The sequence below is a fragment of the Pinus tabuliformis genome, chromosome 1_2, assembly GCF_031772625.1.
Source record: "Pinus tabuliformis cultivar Carrire ecotype Pingquan chromosome 1_2, CPIR1, whole genome shotgun sequence".
Classification (NCBI taxonomy): Eukaryota; Viridiplantae; Streptophyta; class Pinopsida; order Pinales; family Pinaceae; genus Pinus; species Pinus tabuliformis.
Window position 1 is genome coordinate 1,119,908,544 of NC_142298.1, and position 18,806 is coordinate 1,119,927,349.

At 38.7% G+C, this 18,806-nt stretch overlaps 1 protein-coding gene across 1 annotated transcript in view; it reads left to right on the forward strand.

The window, feature by feature from the left end:
* UVR3 (DNA photolyase family protein) overlaps window positions 1-18,806 on the forward strand; it is a 303,194-nt gene that overhangs the window by 36,844 nt on the left and 247,544 nt on the right. Inside the window, exon 2 of the mRNA XM_089396602.1 lies at window positions 5,042-5,113. Within this exon, the coding sequence (XP_089252728.1) occupies window positions 5,042-5,113 (72 nt within the window). The remainder of the gene's footprint in view (window positions 1-5,041; window positions 5,114-18,806) is intronic.

The following is an 18,806-nucleotide window of genomic DNA, read 5'->3' on the forward strand; positions in this document are numbered from 1 at the left end:
GGTGTGAGACTGGAGGGCCAGAGGGTTGAATTTCGAGACAATAGGAGATCAACAGAGGAGGTGACATAAAGCCCATCCAGTGTGATGCAAAGTTGCATAGGATTGACGCAGACGCTGCGCAAAGGCAGTGTGGTGCTAGCCAGCCAGCCTCTGACTAGTGTTGGATCTCCCGAATCAGTGTGAGACTTTTCTCACTAACTCTTTGCCAACATTTCTTTGTATCTGATAACCAGTTTGGGCATCCAATGATTTGTACTCATATTTACTACTGCATAATAAATAAAATTCTCAGCTGCTACACTGGTTTTACCACGTTGGATTTTTTCTAGGACATTGTCCAAAAAAAAACTGTGTAGATGTGTGTGTTTATTTCTCTCCAGTGCAGAAATTAGTTTCCATAGTATTTTATTTTGTGTAGGCTGCAGTGTATATATTTCGATAATCGCTGTAGAAAACTGCAATTATCGAAATATATACCCACAAATTATCGAAAATTCTCCTAGGGATATTACCCACAAAATGGTGGGTAACACAATTATAAAGGAAAAATCAATAAAAGGCAAAAGGCATATGAGGAAGGGTGAAAAAACGAAGGTCGGGCTAACTCATGTACCACGATTTCTCCCTCCTACATTTATACACCCAAGTGTGGGTTTCCTTCATCATAGCTACCCTTGTACCATGGTGTGTTGCTTGGAGGATTCCCTTGATGCCCCACTCCATTTCATCATTATATCTGACACCTGCCATATGACGAATGTAACATGGACTTGTAACTCCCATAGACAATACTCTATGGATCCCCGAGGATGTTCAGAGATGCTCAAAATTCACCCATTGAACGAGGAAGATGCACTTGGCTCACCTTTGCCTAATCGACTCCACAGATGTACCATACACTTGGAAGCTAACCCAAGACTTGTAGGATGATGTGGCATCACCTACACTATTATCAGAGCCGTTGCAGATGATCCACAACCATTTTTGACTCATTTGGAGACCCATGAGGTTACTATTGTGCCCCCACACCCACTGGGAGCACCACAGGGTTATTGTTTGGAGAACAAGGGGCCAACCCCTTCTCCATCACTTTTGAGGGTCCTATTCTTCATTATAGCGCCTATGGACCTTGTCAGGCCTCTTGGAGGGCTGTACGACATGTATTATTCATCATTTGACCTCTTGAGAGGCTTATTATTTCATTTGTGAGCTAGTTTGGTGGGCTTGTCACCAAAAGTTAGATTATTAGCACATTATCTTATTTTTGGGGCTTATGTAGGGCAAGGAGACTAATTCAAACTCCTCATTAGCGTTTAAATACAAGTTAGATGAGTTCATTTGCTCATCGTCACTTGGATTGGATCTCTTCTCTCTTTTGAGAATTTCACACTTTTTCTTGAAGGATGAATTGGAGCTTTATGGATGAATTTTGATGTTTGGATTTGGTTTATCTTATCTTCGAGCTTCTCTATTGTCAAATTGTGGATGGTTGGATATGTTCTATTAGATGTAAGTACATGTTTTTAATTCTATACTTGTTTTACTTTGTCATATACAGTGGATTGGGATTTTCGCTATTTTTAGGGCTAATTGCTGCATGCATTTACTGCTTAAATTGTAGAATTTTGTCTCTATATAACATCTCTCAGTGTATGGGCCATGTAATTTGAATGAAATTTCAGAGGGATAATTCTATCAACGAATTCATCTTGATAAGCCATCACCTTTTATAAGTCGAAGTATAAAAGTTGTAAGGTTGCTTCCCTTTGCCCTAAAAGGCTAGCAAGGTAATCTTAAGGCCTCCTTGACTAAGAAACAAGGTCCTTGTTCATATTTATCATAGATTCCATTCTCCCAAGACTAAGGCATTGATCTACCAAGAGATGGTCACCCAAAACCAAGCCTTTTTCACCTTTTCCTAGGTCTAGCCAAGTTGGGTCACCTTTGCATAATTTTCCCCAAAAAATAGCCCTCCAAAATGTTCGATCTCCTAACCTCTCCTACGCTGGTGTATCTTCAAGGCCACCTCCAATTTTGAAGCCATTTCAACGATGGTGTTGTGAGAAAAGCCAAACCCTAGCTGTAGGATCAAACTTTGCCCTAGTATCCCCAAGGCTAGTGCCTCATAGGATCAAGCCAACACCTTTAAGTGGAATTTTTTTCTTTGATCCTTCCCCCTCCTTGTCTAGGTTAAGAACATCATTGGTTGCTAAATCCTTGCCTCTTGACCTAGGCTGGGCCCACCTGGTCCTGTGTGGTCCCACTCCTTTGAAAAGACAATTCTTCAAGAACCACTTGGGATACCAATTTCAATAAGGATTTTAGGGATTGGGAAACTCTTTCATAAGTCATATCCCATAAACCTAGCCCTCAAATCCCCTCACCCTTCTCCTAAAAGGTTTTATACCTTGCTTAGGAAGCAAGCTAGCTTCATTCTTGAACCTCTTCTGGAAAGGGATTATTGGGTCACTTTCTATCCACTTATTGATTCATCCTTCATTTGTGACTCCACATATATCGAGTCTCCTACCATCGGTGGAAGTTCGTAAATAGTAGGGAGCCTTAGCTGAGGTGACAGTGGGTTAAGTCTCCATTTGTTGCCCTTGGTCTAGCATTTGCCCCTTTAGGTCTCAAGCTAGTTTGAGCGGTAACAGGCCAAATTTCGAAGCACATAGACTCCATAGCCCAAGGACAAGGCACTAATCTGAGCCAATTTGGTGATCAAACCTTTTCCCTTCTCTTTTATCCCTTTTCTAAAAATTCGGCCTTAAACCTAGATGTCCTTCTAGGGCTTGGTGCGAATTGCAATATAGAGGAGCTCCACTTGGACAACCTTCTGCATTGATGTTTCCTCTAGTTCTCCTCCAAATTTGAGCCAATTCCAACGAACGTATTGTGAGAAAACTCAAACCCTAGCTAGCATCTTGAAATTCATTTTGAACATCTTGTTAAAGGGTCTTCTTGAGGGTCTTTGCACATAAAACTCAAAGGAAGCTAAATTTATTGACCCTTTCATTGACCTAGCTTGACGTAGTGTGCATATAGGAGGCTTTCCTCCCATTATAAAATCCTAAAATCCTAGGTCTCGCGTGGACCCACCTCAGGTCTCTCTAGTCTAGCAACACTTATCCTAGAAGCAATTGCTGATTTCAAAAGCTTATTTGAGAGGTCCTATTCCATCTTGGAGATCTTGTTTCTAAGATACCTTATCTTATTGTATCATCACAAATCCCTAGACCTTAATTCCCATCCTTAAGCCTTTCTTTGAGAGCCTTTATCTTGCTTTTGAAGCAAGCAAGCCATTATCTGAGCCTCTCCTTTGAATGGACTTTGGAAATCACACTACACCTAGTCGTTGACCTTATAATTCTTGTGATTTCCTTCACAGACTCCTCCCATTGGTGAAAGTTCGTAAAGAGCAAGGGACATCGACTAAGGTGACAGTGGGTCCTTGTTCCGTTGTTGCCATTTGGTCTAATAGTTGCCTCTTGGAACCCCTCCTAGGATCCCTGCTAGATTGTGTGGTAACAAAGACTTGAGCTCATCCTTTGGGGGAAGATATTTTGTACAAAAAATATTATTACCTCTAACATTCCTTGATGTAGATTGCACACCAGGTGGATTTTCCACTTGTAGGTTTGAGCCTAAAGCTATATTCTCCACACGAAGTGTTTCCCACTTACCTCTCGAAGTACTTTGGATGAGGGATTTTGTTCCATTATATGACCATATGTCTACTCCTTCAATTGGATCTTTTAAATAGTCAACTAGCTAGATGTCCTCATCCATGTTGTGGAATCCCCCCCAACCCGCTCCCCCCCACACCTCTTTTTGCTAATGGTTATGATCATGGTCAGTGAATGTTGACATGAGTGCAGGTTAATATGTGCACTTTGTAGATAGAGCTAAATGTTGTTTAGGTGTGGAACAGTGAACAATTTTGTACAATAGGCAAACTGGATTCTTGGATTTAGGTGGGGATTGTCTTGCACCATTGTGGGTCTAGCATATTATTATTTGTAGAAGAAATATGTAATCCAATGGAAAAATGATCCCAAGGTTTATGAAAATTCAAAAGCTTCGGAGCATTGGTTTTGTGACAAATTTGTACTTGTTTTCTTGGCACTAATTTTTTTTTTAATTACTGATATAAGGATCCTCTATTGACCTAGCTGATTGTTGTTTGCATAACAAATTTGTGCTTCATTGGCGAAAAAAGTTTGGATGTTTATGAGCAACTTAATGCTTTGGGATATAATTTTTGTGATTTTTTCTACATATTAATTATTTTCATATTTGTTTGGGTTAAATGTTTTTCTTTATCATATAGTAAAGCCCCTTTTGTAGGAGCTAAAAATTAAAATCATGTCACTCTTGTACAACGTATTCATCATTTTGTTGCTTTTAGTCATGCCATTTAATACTTTTCTGTAACTCTCTTTTTCAACACAATATATGTTATTGGTTGAACATTAGTGGCACCCATTAGAAATGGGAGGATACTACAACAATTTTGACGTATTTCCTCACATGAACTCATTGTCAACCTGCCCCATGATGAGTGAAGATTTTCTTAGGTATCAAAATTTAATTCCGGGACAACTTGCTCTATGTTTATAATGGCAGGTGGATAAGTTTTAGTAAGGCTACACCTAAGCTTCTATGGGGCATTTGCAAAGATGTATTTAGAACAATAGTTTATAGTATTACTGTAGTAAATTTTAAAACAATCTTGTGTTGCAGTGAACATTTTTGTTGAAGAAAGTGATGTGTATTAAATTCATATATTGTTACATTGTTTTTATCTAGAAAACCTGATCTTTAAATATGGACAATAGGGCCCTTATTCTGGATATGCACACCATTAAACAACCTAAATTCTCTGGTCTTATCTCTCAATTTGATTTTTTTTCTTACAACATTTAAATAATTATTATTATTATTTTTTTAAGATACCTGTGATTTACTGACGTTAGTCTCTTAAAAAATGACCTTTTCAAAATAATTGTCTAAGACCTAACGTGGCATTTTCCCCTTGTAGTGGAGCATCAAGAAATTGTGTTATGAATTCGATATAGAGCCTTATGCACAAAAAAGGGATGGCTTTGTTAAGGTTTGAATGCTCTCTACAACTTTGATTCTTTTCTTTGACTATATGTTCTGGAAACTACATAATTTATACTCGTTTGCCTATCAAGTCATCTTACGTGGTAGCTGTAAATTGTACTGATGCAATGTATGATGCAAAGTTTAAATAAAGTTTTGTGGATGTACTGTTGTGATCATATATATGTGGTCATCGTTCAACATTAATGAAATTATCTTATTTTATCTGATCTCTTTTAACTAAACATTGGTGGGAGTGTGATTGACCTTTTGGAAAGAGAAATTTACTTAAAACTTTACAAGTCAATTTTTGGTAACCCTAAGAAACTGAGACAGCCATTTTTCAACTAGAAAACATTTTGAAAACTATTAGTGTGTTCTGAAACATAATTTGGTACTCTGGAAATCATGAAAGGCCATCAAAATGCTTGAGGTGTCTTTGTCAGGATTACAAAGAGAAAAATATCTCTATTCTTTTCTCTCATGAATTATAATACTGTTTAGAGAGAAGCAAAAACTAATTACTGGAAAAGTGGTGGAACATTATAGGTGCAAGAGATGCTTATGAAGCTAATTTTATGGTTAAGGTGCAATCAAAGGCTTCATTTATTTTTAGTCATTTTCCACTGCCATAGCATGTCTATGGATGATTCCTTCAGCATCAATCTGCAGTCCATTCCTTAGTTAATCAGCCATCTATAAAGGACCAATCACACAACACTATATTCTACCAATGTTTCTTTATTAAATTGCTTTATTACAGTTGAAGGAATTTTAAAAAATTTCTTGACTATTTGCAGATTGCTTCATAAAATGATGGCAATATCAAATGCAGAACCAATTAAAGCTTAAACAAGGGGACAAAGCTTAAACAGAGGGCTCATAAGCCTACCTTCTTCTTAAAGGAAATGTCTTTCACAACTATATTAGAGAGCAAGGATGGAGGGGAAATGAACCCAAGGTCATGCTCAGTTCAAATGTAGACTTCTAAGTTGGTGTGCTGGTGTCCAGATTTGGTTGAGAGAGATAGAGTTTGGTATGTCTATATTTTGCAGGTAGGGGAAATCCACTAAAAAATTCAATTCATTCACTTGGCGACTCAGAGATGCCACTGAGGCACAAGCAGAGAAGCAAAAGGGGTGAAGGAAACACTTCACTGCCGAGACGAAGGGGAGCAAGGTTAGTTTCTCATGGGTTGTGGCTACATATTTTAATGCAATTCGACCATAAATGTGTTAGGAGATAAGGGGGAGTTAGAGATGAGAGCTGGGGAGGAGAAAAAATTGGTGTCTGATTCAGAACTGCTTCAAGCCCTGGGTAGGTGGGTACCAGACACTGGACACACAAGGGGCAAGAAAAAACATTACTTGAACTCAGTTGCTCTTCATTGGCAAATGAAGGCATTGTTGGGTTTGGTGCTTAGAGATAAACAAGTTGAGAAATACAACATCTTCGCATCCCTAAAAGATGCAATGTTCCACCAAGACTCTGGGACAAGGAGACGTGGGTGCGAGGAGACGCACAAGGGGGACATGTGGGAGAAACCTCAAATTTTAGGGAAATTTAGGAGGTACAGACGGATGTCGAGGTATATAATTTTTTTTTTTTTTTTTAATATATATATATATATATATATATATATATTTCAAATTCATATTCAATAATGAAAGCATAAATACAATGATACATACATGGTTGAATTAAATAATGAAATACATTGATCCATACTCATCATCCTTACTAATACATACATGATTCATCCATAGACCACGAGATTTAATAATGAAATATTCTGATCCATATTCATCATTCATTATTCACCATTCTAGAATCTACATCGATTTAAAAAGTAAATTCATCATTCATCATTCTAGATTCTAAATTGAGTTAAAAAATAAAAATTCATCATTCATCATTCTAGAATCTAATTAGCACTAAGCAAAATAGACTATAATAGATACTAAAATCTGAAGGTTGGAATAATAAATTGATATAACTAAAACTCAAAAACAGTGGAGTGATGAGTCTAAAAGTCACTCTAAAGTACATAGAGGGTTTGGTGCTCTTGATTAAGTACTAATTCCATACCCTTGTACATGAAAAAATGCAATGGAAACATTGCAATCCATCGAATCCTGAATTCCTGAAAAACTGTTAAGTTTGCTGGATTTTGAGTGAGATCTAAAATTCTACTTTCTCCATATGAAATCCAATGAGGTTAGAACCACTCTCAAACATCCTAAGTCATTTCATGGTAATGTTAAAAATTTAAGTAAAAGGATGAAAATGAAAGATAAAGGAGAATATTACTTTTACTTTAAGAATTTAACATTACCATGAATTCCATAGCATTAGTAGGGCAATATGGTCAAATACTAGGTTTCCCCTGTCATAAATCATTGATTACAAGAAAATTTAAGGGGGTGTCCCCCTTTTGGGGAGTCACGTCCCCCACACTGAGGAAATGTCCCCCCCTAGGGGGACGTGGGGAAACATTTCCCCAGACGTCCCCTCGTCCCAAGTGCAAGGGGTGCGCGCACCCGACCTTGGGGGACGCGTCCCTGTGGAACACTGAAAAGATGTTAAAAGGATGTTGAGGAATTTTCATTTCTGTGTGGATCAAAATGATGCCCACCTTAGGCATGCAGAGAACCATGTCCCTTGTGAGTGAGATGGAGGATATTCTAGAGATCCTCTTGGTTCAAGTGCTCACGCTCTGAAAAACATGTCTTCATTAGATGTAGATCAATGAAAGTGGGTGGTGGTTGAAGGGTATAGTCTCCTTCCTCAATAACCTGTCTTTTGCTTTTGTTTGGCCCTGTGTGGGCATTTCTTTACTGGGATTACGACGACATACTGTTGATTTGGGGTAGCATCGGATGTGCTCTAGCCACGAAATTTGGTGGAGAGGTTGGGGCATGTGAGATCTCCAATACCCAGAAAGGGTTTGGGCAGATTCTAAACAGATCAGGAGATATTAAAATAATTAATATTTTTAATGGAGTCCCTAAGTCTAAACTTAGGGAAAATAAAATATTAATGTGTATTAATATGAATCTGTGTTAGCATGGTCCAAAAGATGTGGATCAAGCTAGATCTAATCTTAGCCGTTGATTAGGGACTTAATCTCGGCCGTTGAGATGTCAACAGGAAAAGTATAAGAGGAGGCTTGAGGGTCACTTGTAGAACACACCAGATGATCAGTCATTCTATTTTCTAGAGTGGGGTTTGCTAAGAGAGATAGAATCAGTGATCGGGAGAGCAACTGAGGGGCATTGAGTACAAAGAAACAGAGAAGGCAGAGATTGTGCTGGGAGAGCAGCACAACAACCAAGGAGGGTGACGCAGAGCCAGCAAGGGCTCACGCAGAGGCATCCAAGTGCAGCACAGAGCACCAGAGGGGCTAGCGCAGCTGACGCAAAAGATCCTAGAGCTGACGCAGGCCAAGAAAGACTGACGCAGGGCCAACGTGAGATAGAGAGGGGTTGACGCAATCCAGATTGGGCAGACGTTGGGGTTGCAGAGCAGTTTTGTGTTGAGGAGTTGCCGGAAGGATTTTCCGGGGTTTCAGCTATGAGATTTCTCTCAAATTGTGAGGTATAGCTGCTAAGGAAATTCTCTGTTGGGTAGGCCAGTTTCGGCACCCAGATTGTACCGTGATATTGTTTAATAAGAAAACCCTCAGAGAGCTACATCGGTTTTCCCGCATTGGGTTTTTCTAAGGACATTGGTCCAAAAATAATGGTGTCATGTGGTGTGTTTGTTCTTGTTTCTTTTAGTTGTTGATCTGTGATATGTTGAGCATGCACTGGTTTTTATTTTCAGTATTTACTTTGTAAATAACTTGTTAAAGAAAAATAACAAGTAGGTAGGAATAAATCAAAAAAAGTGCATGAAAGGTTTCTAAACTAAGTAAACTTAGAAACTTAAACATGGTATTGGAGCGTGATTGCAGATCATGGGAGGACTAAGAGACATCAGCTGAGCGGAGCAATAGCAGTAGAAAACAGCGGCCCCGAGGTGACAGAAGCTGTTTCTAGCAACACAAAGGCCAAGTGTGACGCAGGCCAGCCAGAGCCACGCAAAAGAAGTCGGGAGCTGCGCAGAGCCTTAAAGAGGCCAGCGTTGCTGACGCAGAGGGCTAAAGGGCTGACGCAGGGCATCCCAGGGCTGATGCAGACCTAGCTTGAGGCAGAGAGGGGCTAACGCAATTCACAGAGAGGCAGTTGCTGGAGTCTAGAAGGCTGCAGAAATATTGCAGAGTGGAGCTGGTGAGGTACTGTAGTCAGAACAATACCTGACAGAGCAGGGCTAGAGGAGTTGTTACCGAGAGTTTCTAGCCGAGGAACCTGGATCAGCAGTGTAGTTGCACAAGACGATCAGAGTAGGGGGCATCTCGACAAGCGGCAAAAAGATTTCTAAGAGGGAAATCAGGACTCAAAGGGAGTCCAGAAGAGAAATTCCAAACGGGAAGTAGAGACTTAGAGGAGTCGAATAGAGAGCTTCCAGGAGGGAAGTAGAGGAGCGTCATGGCACTTCACGGGGTAAGAGACCAGGATAGACTGGACGGAGCATCGAACTTCGCAGTCTGGAAGGCTAAAATTTTATCAGTGCTTGACAGGAATCATGTCAAGAACTTCGCCTTGAAGGTTATAGCGATCCCAGTCAACCCCAATGATAACGACAAGTACGAAGAGGTGATGGCGAGGGCCAAGTGCATGATCCTTGATGGGGTCAAGGATCATGTGGTACCACATATAGCCGAGAAGGAAACGATAGTTGAGATGTGGGAGGCTCTCAAGAACCTGTACCAGCATACTTCTATGGAGGGAAGAATGCTGCTCGAGAACCAGATGAGGTCATATCAAATGAAGAAGGGTCAGTCGATTGACACCTTCCTTGGAGGACTGAATGAGATCCGAGGTCAGTTCACTGCTATAGGAGCAACACCGGATCAGGAGCTTATGGTGAGGACAGCCGTGAATGCTGTCTCAGAAGATTGGGAAGTGTTTCTCCAAAGTATCCTGGGCAGAGGGACTCTCCTACCCTGGGACGAGATGTGGGCAGCTCTTCGCTAGGAAGAGATCAGACGACAGTCGAAGATAGGTAGCAGCAACAAAGGGATCAAGGTCAAGGAGGAGGAGGAGGATGTGGCCCTAGCATCTGAGGGAAAGCAGGAGAAGCGGAAGAAGAAAGATCTCTCCAAGATCAAGTGCTTCCATTGTGGGGAGATGGGTCATTATGTGACCTAGTGCCCAAGGAAAAAGAGTAAGGGAGAGTCTTCTGAGACTAAGGTAGTGCCAGCACGGGCAAAGAAGGAAGTTTTGACAGACGATGGCTATGCCATGAGTGCACACGCACCGCTTGAGAAGAAGTGGGGAGACATCGAGCTGTAGTCAGGCGGACTACAGGCGATGAGGGGCATGATCCTCGAGGTACCCAGCCTCTTGGATTAGACCTTGCTATGGGAGCCCCGACGAGGAGTAACTTGACTGGCTAATGTGGGTAGAGACGGATGTAGATGGAGCGACAGGGAGAGCTACAATGCAGGAGTCCCAAGACAATGCAGAGCTAGCAGGTTGTAGCTAGTGCGAGATGCGCAAGAGTGTTGCACTAGTGCAGGAAGGCACAGAGAGGTGTGCAGTGGTGCAAGATGCAGCGAGTTGTTGCAGCAGTGCAGAGGTCAGAGAGGAGCACTTATCAGCGGCAGAGGGAGCTTCAGCATCAGTGGGTGTCTCTAGCCCAACAGGGAGGTCAGTTAGGAGATCAGTTACTTACTTCTCAGTGATTGAGTTGCAGTGTAGCAGTGGGCAACACGATGCAACATGATGAGAGGAGGTGCAATGAAGATGCAGTGCTGGGAGAAAGGACCAGCAACAGCATGGACGCAGAGGGAGCTATCGTACAGATGCAGCAGTGGGAGTGGCAGAACCATGGGTAGCAGTATAGGATGCAACAGTGCAGAGGATGTTGGGCAGGAAGGCCTAGCATTAGCACAGGTATCGATGCTGGATGATCAGAGTAATATTTAGTGAGGAGTATTGCTAGAGCATAGTCCTCGCTAAGAGGGAGTGTTGATTTGGGGTAGCATCGGATGTGCTCTAGCCACGAAATTTGGTGGAGAGGTTGGGGTTGCAAGTTTGGTGCTTGTCATGGTATTATGCCTGTAGCCTCTTTATGGTTTTCAATGTTATCTTGTTTAAAAGCTTGCAGGCTTGGGAAGGTTGAACGTGTTGAATGTAGTTTGTATGTAATCAACTTAAGTTGGTATACACAACAGGGGCTGATATCTTCTTTCTAGAACTCCCTCTTCTCGTATAAGACTATCTAAGCATCTCAATTCTCTTGATTAATACAAAGTTTTGAATATATATATATATATATATATATACATATATATATATTTTGATGAAATATATTTTTATGGCCTTTTATAATTTACGACCACTTATGAGTTCACTTTGATTCTAGGCCATGCTATATGACATTATTGAAGAATTATTTTAAGCTTATTTAAGACAAGATCAAGATTTATTTATTTATTTTCGGAATGTTAAATAAATTTATTTTGACACGTGAAGAAGTTTCTATTTACAAGCTATGTGGGGTGACATACGTTTCCATTCTAACTTTAATAAATAAATAGTGTATTATAAGTCTAACTTGCAATATTTTTAAGTATGCATAATTTATTTAATTAATATTAAATAAATTGAAGAAAATAATTAAAAAATTAAAGATAACAATATTTTTTTTTTCTATGTTAAGACTAAACTAAGCACTCACGGGGAATTGAACCGGTGACCTATCGCAAGGAGTGCTTTAACAACGCACCCATTCACCGTCAATCCAAAGCCCCGTGGGCTAAGATAGCAATAATTTTTAAGAAGAAAAATAAATATATTATAATAAATTAATATAAATATATTTTAATTTTAGATAATTTTCAAAATTTTTAAATTTTTATATTAAAAAATTATTTTCCAATTATTTATTTGTTAAATAGTTTATAAATTTAAAATTTAGATTGGCATATATTCATCTTTATTGGATTTATCAAATTTTGAGAGTGATCAGATCTCTCAAACTGCAAACCTCTTACTATTTAGCATGGCCATGTAATTAAATGACTAACAAATGTTGATAGGCATCAAAACACTTACATCATGATACATCTCACATTCCCAATATTTAAAAAAAAATCATATACATTGACTAAATTATAACAATTTTTTTTGTATGCTAATTTGTATTGCCTTCCATAGACCAAAAGATATTACGTTGTTCAACCCATCGCTATCATCAAGACTTTATGGTAGAGGTTCTCAACTTGCCCAAGGGGAAACCAAGTATTTTTTACCATCTGTTAATAGAATAACAAGTCCAAAACTATAACAGTATCATCATTTGTAGCATCCCTTAGGAGTCTATAGAAACATTGTAATATCCCAAATGTCAAAATTTTCAATGGATCTATCACACTTTAGTGTTCTAATAAAAAAACTTTTGGGAAGAAACAAGAACTCAAACGAGATTTGGAAATGCAACCTTTATTTATTTTTTTTAACTGAAGAAAATAGTACATGCCCATATAATAATATCCAAGCCCTTGCAATGGAATGCACGACTGCTAATCAAATGAGAAAACAAATACTTTGAAGCATAATTATGGACCCCAGATGGATCCGCCAGATAGATTACACCCTCGGGGTTTTCATCCGGGGATCAAACTAGAACTGGCCTCACCAAGTTCTCAACAACACACATTAGGATAGATAAACTCAAGATGATCCAAATGCTTGGCCCCTATCCCCTTTTATAGATTTGAAGGCTATCTAGATAAGTGTTGCATATGTTACTCATACATAACATGTACGGAATGTTCCTATTGGTGAATCTTTTAAAGCTCTCCCTAGAAATTCCATTTCTCCATTGAGTGGGTAATTGTTGGAATTTTGTTAGGTAGGATATCAATTTTTGGCCTCCTTAGAAACAAATTAGGCTTATCTAGCACATCCTTGACTCGAGATGCCCAAAGGACAAGGCACTTGTCTAAGTATTTGGTGATCATCTCAAAATTTTCTCCATAAATTTATCTCCTTAAATTTATTCCTTTTAAGGCTAGGAAGGAGAATCTAGGGCTTAGAGTGAAATTCTAGGGAGGATGGGTTTTGGTGGTTTGAGAGCCTAAACATCAAGAGTTAGGTCTTGACTACATGACCTATAATTTTGGTGGGCATCCACCCAAATTTCATCCTTAAAATCTCTTTCCCTAGGTGTTGCCCTGAGAGGGAAACCCTAGTTTCTTCTCCCTCAACTTGAGGACTTTCTTGAAGGTTTCATGAGCCTTGTAATTATCAAAATCCATCAAGGAACCTTTTCTCTTTGGTCTTGACCTTTGGAATTCACACTATCGTCAAATACATTAAACCCTAGGTCTGGCACCTCCGTTTTCTAGGTCTTTTCATTGAGAGCGAATTGCTTCTTTAAAGAAGCCTTTGAACTTATGTTGTGCCTCTCTTGAATGGGCCCTAGTGAGATTATCTTATACCTTATTTAGAACCTATCTATCTTAGAATTGATCTCTTCCTCTCTTATCGGGACTCCTCCCATCGATGAAAATTCATAGAGTAAGGGGCTTTGGTTGAGGTGACATGAGGCCTCTACCCCATTGTTGGCACTTTGTCTAGCTTTTGCCTTGTAGGGTTTCCCTCTCCAAGGCCTGCTAGATTTTGTGGTAACATTTTTGGTGCCGTTGCACGGGACGAAGTGAGTTTACCTTTATGAAATATGGACCTTCTTCCCTAATGATAATATAGATCCTTATTTGGCAACTCCATTAAAAGAACGAAGCCCTGGTTATTTATTGAACTTCAATATTCCAATTCTTGTAGGGTGAAGCAAGCATTCTTCTAGGCACCTTGAATTCACCTTGTCAACTTTGCATTTAGTTGTTATGCAAGGTTCAAGGCAATGGCTCATTGGAAGTTTTGTGAAATACTCCCGACATCCTGAGGTTTGATGGTAATCCGTTATTTGTATTTGATGACATGGCAAAATTCATCTCATATTCTTCGAAAGAAAACATCACTCACCAAGGTACTTTGGTCAAATTATTCATTGAATTTCTTGGATAATATCAAATCGATAGTCTTTGTGACCCTTCCAATACCACTTCGTTCAAAGTATTGATTTGAAGATTTCTTGAGTGTTGGAGGTCACAATTTATGATTGATAAAAGTGTGTGTAAAATCTTAGATATAAACTAATTTTGTCTTCATCTTTATGAAAAGGAAGTGAATCCGTTGGAAATCTTGGAGTTAGTGTCGGAAATACTGAGAGGGGGGTGAATCAATATTTCTTATCAATTAATTTTCTTTTAACTTCACAGAGCATTAATTGTTATTAGCATCAGATAAACATAAACATTTATCAACACCATTCAACAATGCATAAAATAAAGATAGTAGACAAGAGCTTTCTTTGTGAAAACTCTCACATGGTCTATAGAATGGCTTAGGCTGATAAAAAATGTTGGTAGATTCTAGAGGATTAGGGGGCCTTTGCTCATTTGGAGGATTCTTCATTGGCCATGCATTATTATTACCACTGTTATTATTCTTTCTAGGCTGAATATTCTGAGCTTGAGATCGTTCCATTTGAATTAGCCTAGGTTGCACGACATTCATTTCTCTAGCATGTTCAATTTCATGTCCTTAATCAACTAAGTTAACTCCTTGACATGATCATGGTCTACTTCTTTAACTTCTTTTGCCTTAGTCGGTCCTCTTTCAAAGCCAGGAATTTCAAACTTCCCAGATGCCTTTTTATCTTTTTCCAACTCTTCAGCTAAAGTTTGAGCAACGTTTAAATCGTTTGGTTTAGCACACCTTAGCTCATAAGATGGACCAACCTTGAATGCATCTAGATAATATTCTAGCAAATATCTATCCGTTGGTTTACAATCTTGATGCATTTCCTTTACAATGCCATTAAGTTTCTTGTTAAATTCATCAGTGGTATCATTCTCATTTTTCTTTATGTTGCTGATGGTTCTAAGCAAATGCCTCCCTTTCCTTTTATCTCAATACTTATCTTTGAAGGCGTTGATAATGGCTTGTAGAGAATCAAAGGAGTTGTCAGGCCTATCCAAATACCAGTCCATTGCATCTTCTTATAAAGAAAGAACAAACAACTTCATTTAAATATCCTCATGATTGCAGGCAGCTCTGGTAGTATGCTTCACCAAGAAGGTTGTGAATGCTCTGAGATGGGCTTCAACATTGATTGCATTATTCCCCTGGAAAGTAGGCATCTTATCCAAACTGGACTCTGGGAGATCATGAGGCTGACCTTGAATGTTGCCAAAGTTGCAAGGAGCGAACAGGTCCATGATGTCTTGCTTGACGGAGTCAGGAAAAGCAGATGGATATCAAGGAGGGATTCCTGTCTGAGGAAAAATAGGTGCTTACTAGAATGTAACTTGCTTTACCAAGCTCTAAGAACCTTTTTAGGATCAGGAGTGGGGTTAACCAAGTTACCAAGATTTCTTCTAGTATTATCTCTCGTGAATGGATGAATTAGTGGAGTCGCTACCCAAACAGGAAACTAACCCAAATGTCCAGGTGCTAAGAAGAGTAGATAGTGATGATGAAAAAATGAGTGACACTAAGGATGAAAAGATTATACATCGGTACCATAAAATGTTGTGACGATGCTGGGTGAAAGATGATGAAAAGAAAATGTTGAAGTGTTGAGAACAAGAAAATTTATCCCCGACAACGACACTAGAAAATGTTGTTGCTTGAATTGTACACTAGATTACGACAATGCTCAGGACAGGGGCTGTCACTCTGATTTCCCTCCTCTCTGTTTAAGTTGTCTCCTAATCGCAGACTAAGTGGGGTAGTCCCTATGGATGAATTAATGAACCACTTGTGGGGGACCAACAAGTGAAGGAGACACAATTGAACGACCTAGCAACTTGGTGAAAATCAAAGGCAATTATAATTATTAAGCACCACTTGATTAGGTTTATTGAAATTATCAATTAGAGACCAGTGCCTTAGGAGTCAATTTACATGCACAATATGAATTAAAATTGCAAGCTATCGGATGAACAATTTTCGCAGGATTCAAATCTATCCTATATGAAGTTGAAGCCCTAGATCTAAGTGAAATGAAATATCTTGGTAAATTTTAGTTAAATGCCCTATCTAAATGAGTCCTTACTCTCAACTATTTTGAAGTTAGTCTCGGATGTAGGTTGTAGAGAGTAGCCCAAAAGAAGGAGGCTACGGCCTCATTAACGACACCTCTCATATGGTTATAACCACCCAAGTGCCTCTATCCCTACAAGGGATTTGTTCGCAAGAGAACTGCAAGGTCACTTGTGTTAACCACAAATGAGGGTCTAAACTTTGCAAGTTGGGTGAGAAAGGTTGTTCTATCTTCTTACAACCAAGCCTATGCTTGGAAGTATATTTTAAATGTGCACTTCTAGTCCTAGAATGAAATGCAAGATGTGGGTGAATGCCTTGATGACATTATTAACCGAAATGAGTTCCTCAACAAGATTTATCCACAACACTTATTGTAATGCACTTTTAGCAAGAGGATCTTGAAATCACAATGAAATAAGATATGATTCCCAATTTGCGGTATCAAAGTGAAAAGATCTTTCAAAAGGAAAACACTTTGAATTACTCCAATAAATCAATGATCATCAATGATGTTCAATAATAAACAATACTATTAGCAAATCTCATGAATTAACCAATTTCTCTCAGTTATCAGTGGCACAATCTCTTTAAACTTGATACATTAATTAGAAAAAAAAGAGACAATAATGAAATTCACCACAATGATTATCCAAGATTCTTATTTGTACCAATTAGATTTACCTCTTGCAACAACAAAGCCAATACTTAATATGAGAGCCAATTAGGGCTCAATTATCATGGAATGAGATTTCCAACAGTGATTTCCCAATGTGTGATTAGATGCAAGGATACCAAGATCAAAGCATTAAATGGTTCTTTTTACCACCTTAGAGATAAACAAGATTTCATAAAAGGCAATCACTTTACCATTAGCTTAGAAAGAGATCATAATGTTCTCAAAACCTAGAAATGAGTTCTCATGAACGTTATGCTTTAGAAAGTAGTTTTCTTACCACTGTTAGCTAATATATCAGACTTTTAAATGCTCATATCAGACCTTAGAAAAATTATATCAGACCTCAAAATAATTATATCAGACCTCAAAATTTTATATCAGACCTTCAGATACATGTAGAATGGCATAAAATGAAAAGTATAAATGTCTATTTAGCTCATCAAATGTCTTAAATGTGTCTTAGGGCTATTATAGATGATTAAATTGAGGTATTAGATCACTGTTAAGAGCTACTTCAGATTTGATTATGAAAACAGAGAGGAACAAAGGAGAGAAGAGGCAAACCCCTAGGCCTTGTTGGATGGGTAGATGAGCTTCTTATATGCACTAGAGCTCCTTCAAACCCCTGCAACACAAATTTTAGTGTGATAAAATCCCAAGATGATAGATCAACCCTCTTTTGACTGAAGTTAGGGCTTCAAGGGCTGGTTGATGAACTAATGAGACCTCAAACTCTTGAAATCCTTCCTCAAACTAGAGATAAGTCTGCAAAACAAAGTGTTAGCTTGAAACAGAATAGATTAGTGGCAAAAATGATATGGAAATCAACTTCAAACCCTTTCCAAACTTACCACAAGCCTGCAAACACCAAGATTAGTGCCAAAACCAAATGCCAAAGCCACAAATAGGTCCACAATTGACCGCAGCTAGGGAAATAAGGCATAATGGAGCCTGTGCTAGGGAAAAAGGGCCAAATAGGCCTGTGGCTAAGGGATACAAGCCCACAAAGGGCTGTGGCTGCCAAGAAAAGGCCTCTAAGCCCTGTGGCTAGGAGGATTAGGTACTCTAAGGCCTGCGACCAAGGGAAAAAGACCTCAAAATGCCTGTGACTAGCCTTCAAGAGGTTAGTTACCCCTGCAACAACAAAAATTTAACCCTTTACCTCAAAAAATATTGCACCCTCACACTTGGACATCTTGCTTCTTTGGGCTGAATGACTTCTCTAGAGGCCTAGAAACCCTTGAAACACTAGCCGTTTAGGCTAGGTGATGGTAGGGCTTTCCAAAATTTGATTTCTGCTTCAAATCCTTGAGCTATTACCTGCACAAATGAAAAATAGAAAGGCCAAATGCCCAATATATACAAAAAATTCAAATAAAACCGCAAAAACCCATACTATACAAAATAGAAATAATGGTTTAGTATTAAAATACAAGGGTTAGAAGAAAAATTTATTCACAAATATTTGCAATATTTACAAAAATAAAATTGCTCTTACTAGTGTTAAAAAATGTGTAACTAGGTTTGGTCTTTATAAATATGAAATGTACTTTTGATTCTTTTATATTGTAAAATGAAAGAAATATTATATTTGCTATTTTGAAGCATGGGTTTCATGCTCAAGGTCTTTTATTTTAGAGGTCAATCACTCATTGTGTGCTTTTAGAGTTTATCCTAGGTCAAGAAGTCAAAAGAGTCATTGTCATAAGTTGAAGACCCCATCAGACACATTATAACTTGTAAAAGAATTATTTTTGTATTTAAAAGTGTAAAAATACCCTTGAAGGCCAAGTTGGCCTGGT